Raw genomic sequence first — 7,884 nt, forward strand, 5'->3', positions numbered from 1 at the left:
TTTACAGATGACCTGAAGTTGGGTGGGAAATAAAACGTGTTAATTGATAAAATTGGAAGTCAGATTGAACTTGATGTATTAAAAGTCAGAGGGAAAACGAAAAAATTCAGCAAAGACAAATGAGGAAATAGGCTATCTGACAATAATCAGCTGAAGAACTTTGTAATGGTTTTATAGACAAAAGTTTTGGAACTATTGTGGACAGCCAGATGACCAGGGAATTACCTTAAGTACTATACTCTTGGGCCATGTACTTCAAGAAAAAAAAAGAAAACAAAAAAAAAAAAAAAAAAACAAACAAACAAACAAACAAAAAAAAACGTGGAATTACTGAAAAGAATTACTACAGAAAAGGCAAGTGAAAATGACTCAGATCTAAAAGATGAGGAAAAAAAAAATCAATGTGATATTTTAAGTTCTAGAGCAAAGAGTAAGGGGTAGCTTGACAGCATTCTTCAAAGACAAAGAGTTATTTAAAGATGAAATAGCAATTCTATCAGGAACAACATGGCGATAAGCTGATCCTGACCAAAAGTGTAGAATAGACTAGATGTCCCGTCATGAAGCTCCTCCCAGTACTATGGTACTATGGTATGGTACAATGGAGTATTTCATATTTTCTATAACTTTGATTATTCTGATATCATAGCAGATTCCTTCCCTCAGGGAACAATTTAAATACTTTAATTTACATCAGCAGTTCCTAAAGGTTTTGTTTGATTGTTCATTTGCTTCTTTGTTGTTGTTGTTGTTTTCTTATTATTATTATTTAAGAAAAATGAAGGAAATGCTTGAAATGAGGAAAAAAAATGAATAAAAAAAGCTTGAAATACTTTCTTTTATTTTCATTAAATTCATTTAGTATTTTTAAGTGCAGAGAGACATATTGGTAATCTTAGGATCTTTATGGCTGTTGTGGAATGAAACATCAATTTCTAGGTTGTCAAAAAAGCATAGGGTGAGACATGGTAACTCCAGAAACATTCTCTTACCACAAGTATTATATTTTTACATAAGTATTATATTAAATATATATTTTTGGCAGGGTATTGAATTTGAGTCCCTTGTCCCAGTAGGAAGATTTTATTTATTTTTTATTAATAAATAAATAAGTGATTAAACTTACAGATAGGTCTTCCTGGCAGTGACTCCCTAGAAATTAAACTGAATTTCTTCTCAACATCTATGGGCTGCAGGCGTGAAAACTTAAGCAATATTTTTTATAGGTGTTCTACTCCCGTTTATGAGTCAAGGCACAATCAGCACTGAATAAAGTAATAAAAATTTTACACCAGTCCATTTTTTTTTCTAGAACTACCAACTCTGATGTCTAAAATGTGCTGCAATACTTGTACTTGTATCCAAACCTACATATGAATCTGCACAGAAGCATGACCATTAACCTGACTACACACACATTAAAAAAAGAAAAAAAAAGACTTGTAAGCCATGACTATTAACTATTAATCTTATGCGTTGCTTAAAAAAGACATGCATGCAAAATGAGATAGATTGTCCCGAAACAATACATATGTTCCCAATGGAATCATGGAAACATCCTGAAATGTTTTTTAGCAAAATATTGTTGTAAGATTTGGGAGTATTTTTGATTCCCCCTGCTTTATTTTATATATATACACACACATATATATACTGCATATAGCAATGTAAAAGTCTAGAAACTGTGACTATGTCTTCTTAGAGTTCTGTTGCAGAAAAACTGCATGGTATAATATAGATTTTATTATTATTTTTTTTTCAAATGAATGGCAGAAGTTGGTGCTTTCGACAGAAAGCATGGCAGGGATAAGACAAGGGAAAACACATATTCCAAAATAACATAGAAAATAAAGTACTATTTCCTCACATAATTGCAGAGATAACACAGATTTTAAGTAGATTGCATTAACGATTTTTGAAACTCATTTCCAAACATTTAATCTTTGTTTTGCAAAAAGGTGTCATATATGCTTTGCAACAAGTTATAAAGATCTCTTATGAAGCTTTCTTATGAAGTCATGTAGACTCAAAGCTCAGGTTCTAGGCACTAGACTTCTGAACATTCAATACTTGGCTAGTGCAATTCCTCAGCCAGCAACATATCTCCCAGTGAACTTGCCTATTACAGCCTGTCATAGAACAGGCAAAATCTTGCTCTGACTGTACTAATATTTTCCCCTCAACACTTTATTTTAGTTTAGACAAATATATGTTTGCTAAATGTGTGGAGAGAAGGATTAAATGTGGTCTCACAGGCTAATCATAACCTCTCAGGCCAGGTGTTCTGCACATCAAAATGAAGCATCACACTATATGCAGACCAGAAGTCTATAGTAATTTGCTTTACCATGGATAGATAAAGCACCTTTATTTACACAAATGTAAATGCCTGTATGCTCACACAGCAAATCAAAATTTACTAACACTCTGGAATCCTTACACTGTATTTTTTTCAGGCAGCTGGTATAAAATTACTGTTCTGCTCTGGCAGAGCATTTCGACATGTATTTAACACTAAGTACACTGTGAAACACCTAGATTCAACAGACATGGAAAGCTGGGCTTAAATGAGGCATGAAGATATTCTTAAAACACATTATTAACATTTTCTAATAATTTGAGAGTATTAAGTGTTGAACTCTATTCAATAAAAGTTCTTGTTTCATCACATAAAATGCTTTTGAAAATCTGTTAGCAGTTCATGGAACTTTATTATCCTTTTATATTGTTCTGGAAAAAAAAATCTTTTCTGATTTAAACTATTTTTTAAGGAATTACCCCAGACCCTTACATCTAATAAGTATTTTTCAGTGTTTCTGTTGTTGTTGTTTTTAAATACAAATTAATATTTCATCCATTTTATGCTAACAATGTTTTGGGAGTTTTATCGGTATTTGAGATTCATCTTTCATTTTAATTCTCCAGCCCCATCCTCTGTACATATGTAATAAGGAGTGTTTTATATACCGTCTGCTGTTTTCCTGCTAATATGTTCTGTTGCTAAAACTTCTGGCTTTTGTTTGTTTGTTTTGCCACAGGTTACATATCCAAACAGAATGGTGAACCAAAATCTCAGCACAAGGGACAGAAAGTCAGTACATACTCCCACAGAGGACCCTTTTAGATACTCAGGCAACCGAGCAACAACCTATGAAAGCAAAAGCTGTCAGCTGTCTAATTTGTGTCTGAGCAACCTCCTGAAAGAGAAGGAGATAGTGGAAGTCATCAAGCATACTAGAGGCACATATGAAACCCTCACTTCAGAGGTCACCCAGAACGGTTTGGCCACCACGACACCAAGCACAGCAAAGCCAGCATCCAAGACAGACAGCTACCCACTCTTCTCAGGAGCTCCAAAAGACCAAACTGCTGTACCTCGGCAACATACCACTTTCACAGGGAGACTTGGCCAGCCTCCAAGGGGACCCATCTCTTTACACATGTACAGCAGAAAAAATGTTTTCCTCCACCACAATTTGCACACAGCAGAGCTGCAGACTTTAGGTCAACAAGATGGGTAACAGTGTATTCTTGCCATGGAAGGAGTGTCAACTGAAAGGAAACATAAGCTCACCTACAGCTCAGTCTTAAGTTTTCATCTGCTGAAATAAAAAAAAAAAAATAAAGTAAAAATTAACATTGTGTATAGGTTTCATACTTTCCCATCTAGGACTGTAGCATACGGATGAATTAGATTGTTAAATAACTAGATTGATTTGTCACACAAAAGTCGCTATTGGTAGAATAAATGGGATCATTTGCCTGGCACTGATAGTCCAAAATTGGCTAAGTATTTTCTTCTTTTGTCTTTATAAGCCACCAACACAACCTGAAGTTCTAGAAGGTGATCTTAATACTATGTATGTTTAATAATGTTACTGTTAAAGTAGATGTGAGGAATGAATAGGTACATAATTAGTAAATCCTCTTGAAATTCATATGGACTAGGGAAACAGAAGTCTCTGAGGACCACCCTCTTCTTAAAACTACAATAAAATTTACTCACTTGTAGAGGTGTGTTACCACTTCTTGCTGTATGTATTTTACGAATGCCTCATGCCATAAGTAGAGGAAGTAACTGATTTTCTTCCTCTAACAGGAAATCATAGAGGCTCGCTGGATGTTTGAATCAGAATAATTGGAATACATTCTGAGGATGGTAGCTTGATTTCTTGATTTTCCTTTCCTTCTCCCTGCCCTTTTCTGGCTAAATTTGTTCTACTTTTTTGTTCTATGGAGACATGTCACATTGTGGTGATGATTGTGCTCTGCAGACATTGTCACTCATGACACAATTTGACAGTCTATGTATATAAAATGCATCATATAATTTCATTTCACTTGCCAAAACAAAAACAGAAAAACAAAACAAAAACAAAAATGATCAAACAAAAGGTGAAAGACTAAATTAAGAGAAATTGTCTTATTACCCAGTCCAAATTACCTGTGTAAATTGTGATATTTGTAGACCATATCTGCACTTAATGACCTAGTTTATACCAACTCAGCAGGTTTGCTCATCTTGATATATTACATGCAAGTGAGATGAATCTAATGCTACCTGACATGCAGCATGCTAGTCTCAAGGGAATGTGAATTCATCTGATCATGCTACGGAACCTGAAGACTTTTCAATACCAGAAGATCCTGTTTTCCCCTTTCACAGGGATTGAAAACAGGCATCTCAAACAAGATGTTCTAAACATGTGGCATTTACTAAACTTGACACTTAGTTTGCAACCTCCAGCAGGTAATCTGTTTGAATGATATTAGCATGTATAGTTAGTTGCTTTTAAATAATCTGGCACGTTCAAGTATGATAGAGGCAGATCAGATAAAAGTCACCTCTGTCTTTAACTGGCGATGAATAATGAAAGGCAAGAGTATGGCACATTCCCACACAAAGAAACAAACTAGTGTGACAACTGAAGTAGCATACAATGAAAAATGGAGCTTCTGTAACCACTAATAATGCTGTAACTTTTAAAGGTAAATCCCATAGGGCATATAAAATGAATTAACAGCACATATTTTAACTAGTTTTAAAAACATCTGCTTAACTAGTTAATATTCAGATGAATACAACAATTGGTTAGATTAAGAAACAATTAGATTATGAACTTGACAGATTCTCTGCAAAGCCATTTTAGCAGTCTGAACTTTTAGGACTATATTTATTGAGGATTTTAATTTGGTTAGAGTAAATTTGATGACATCATCTGATGTTGAAGAGAGCAGGTTTTGTCTACATATGATATGGGGGTAATTTTGTGTGTCCAGAGCTGGATACATACGAATCAATATAAACATTTGCCAAAAGTGTTCATGTTTTTATACATGTGGGTGTGTGTTGCTACTGCCAAAACTTAAAAAAAATAAAAAATAAATATGCAAAAACAGTTTGATCAAATGAACTATGGGTATTCAAGACTCCCAGGCCTGCACTGAAACTCATAGTTTAAATTCTACCAAAAAATATATATATATAGTAATAACAGAATGTCACTATTCAGAATTGTGTTTTCATCTGAGCAATCCTTTAAGGTTATGGTAGATTAAAAGTACAGTTGTTTATTATTAACAATACACTTCAGTCTTGTTCATCCCAAGAGCTGATGTATGCAATTATATTTCAGATCTGTAAATAAATTAACATACACTGTAATAAGGGTTTTTTTGCCCTATGATACAAATGTACTATAAGTGCATTTAAAAACAAAAACACAAAAACAAAAAACATAACCTTTTCAATTTTAACTTACTTACTGTATCTATAGTTGTTGGTGGTTTGTTTTTTTTTTTTTTTTTTTTTTTTCTGGAAAATGGACTTTTGGATTACAATTTATTAAAAAAAAATCCAACTATACATTTCAAAAGAAAAAAAAAAAAAAAAAAAAAAACAAGAAACACATTTTAAACATTACTATTTTCTTGGAAAATCTTTTATAAATCTGAAACTTAAAAAAAAAAATCTGGAGAAAACAGTTCAATTAAAGTAAGGGATATTTTTAAAATGTCATCTTGAAGCTGTTTTGTATCAGTATTTTCAGCGTTGTTATATTATTTGTAATGCTAAGTGTAAATCACACCCAGAGAAAGGTATTAGCCACATGTTAATGTACAGTACAGCAGTAACTGTAAAACAGAGGTCCTTTGTTTGATCCTCTTGTATATATAGTAAATTATAAAGTGACAGCATGTGGACATTCTTTCAGTGAATTGATTCCTTTGTACTAAAAATCTCTAGTTTTTTAAGAGTTTCATGTACAAAATGATTTATACATTTCTCCAAGGCTGTACATACCCAAAGACGTGACAGTAGGGGAAAAAAAAAAAAAAAAAAAGTTATTTTTGTCACAGTTTTTTTTTTTTTTTTTTTTTTCTAATATACTTCTGTATACAAACCATAACTGTAAAATTTTTACTGAATATTTCTTCTTGTTACTTCCATATTTTTTGGTGTTATAGAGGGCATTTTAAGGAGGAGGAAATCTCCAAAGAAAAGCTGTTTCCATTTGAATCGGTGTCCCATTTTTCGAAACAGTTACTTGGCACAAGTAACATTGTATGTGCCCTAAATATTTTTTTAATAATTTAATACAGCCACATCTGGAATGGTATACTGTCTCTGTAATTATCTTCCCCTACTAGAATAAGTTCATTCTACAGGATGCATTAATAGCATAAAGTAACATACAGGAAGGGATTTTTGGTATACCCTGTGCACATGAATGAAGTAAAAACTGTGCTTGCATATATTGGAAGGAGAAGATTTTCCAGAAACCTGACTCTTATTTAGGCTATTTGACAGCGTTTGAAAACATTCTTTAAGATAAATTTCTGCTGCTTTTTAAAGATAACTCATCCCTCTATATACAAAATTAAACAGATGGAATAGGTTCCTTTTTTAAAACCCAGACTGTTACATTTAACTTCATTGCTTTTAATTCCAAAATACGCACATCCATGAAAACATTATAAGGCTTCCCTTCCCTTCCCTTCCCTTCCCTTCCCTTCCCTTCCCTTCCCTTCCCTTCCCTTCCCTTCCCTTCCCTTCCCTTCCCTTCCCTTCCCTTCCCTTCCCTTCCCTTCCCTTCCCTTCCCTTCCCTTCCCTTCCCTTCCCTTCCCTTCCCTTCCCTTCCCTTCCCTTCCCTTCCCTTCCCTTCCCTTCCCTTCCCTCTTTTGAAAAATGCATTTCCAGACTAAAGTTTTTCACACAGGGTTTGAAGCATTTGAAAGTTTACCTAGGATATTCACATTGGTCCCACAAGTGCATTCCATTCACTGCCTAAAAATTGATAATTTTCCCTTTCTTAAAAGCCAATTGGATGTAGCGAATTCTGGCTGCACTTACTGATTCACTTGATACTATTAAATATACAGGATATACTGCAAACTAATAAAAATAGGCTATCCAGAAATCAGTACTGTCATTTATATGACAACAGTTATACCATGTCTCCATTGGTTTGATCATCGACTTCTGTTAGACTACACTGAGTTGCATCATCTGATGATTGGGATTGTGTACTTCAGCCCACCTTGTCTTAGTTTATGCAAACGGAGATCTCTGAATTTTGAAATCTTTTCTGTTTTACAGAAAAGGATGAGAAAAGACTTGACATAACTAAAACACCAAGTCACAATCTAGAGCAATTGTCCTTTTTTTCTTCCTTCACATTAGGGGAAAAAAAATCCTATAAAACTCCTCATATATCTCCATAAATCATAAATTAAATGCAGTACAGTAACAGTGACTTCTAACAAAACTTTGAAATAAATACCTGGAGCAAAAAATCCAGTGGAGTCTTCTTACAGACATTTGGAGTTGTTTGGAACCATGAGGTCTGTATCTTAGTGTGTTAATGAAACATGTCCTATAG

The 7,884-nt window shown here is 33.8% G+C and overlaps 1 protein-coding gene across 4 annotated transcripts in view; it reads left to right on the forward strand.

Annotated features, from left to right (window-relative positions):
* Positions 1-5,749, forward strand: part of CCSER1 (coiled-coil serine rich protein 1) — a 695,877-nt gene extending 690,128 nt beyond the window's left edge. For 3 of the 4 annotated variants that reach the window (XM_084516947.1, XM_084516948.1, XM_084516949.1), the window contains one exon: positions 3,039-5,749. In XM_084516947.1, coding sequence (XP_084373073.1) covers positions 3,039-3,521 — 483 coding nt within the window. In that variant the 3' untranslated portion in view covers positions 3,522-5,749. The remainder of the gene's footprint in view (positions 1-3,038) is intronic. The other variant, XM_084516950.1, reaches the window with a different exon arrangement.
* Positions 5,750-7,884: the final 2,135 nt, after the last annotated feature.

This window comes from Aythya ferina (assembly GCF_964211825.1).
Source record: "Aythya ferina genome assembly, chromosome: 4".
Lineage (NCBI taxonomy): Eukaryota > Metazoa > Chordata > Aves > Anseriformes > Anatidae > Aythya > Aythya ferina.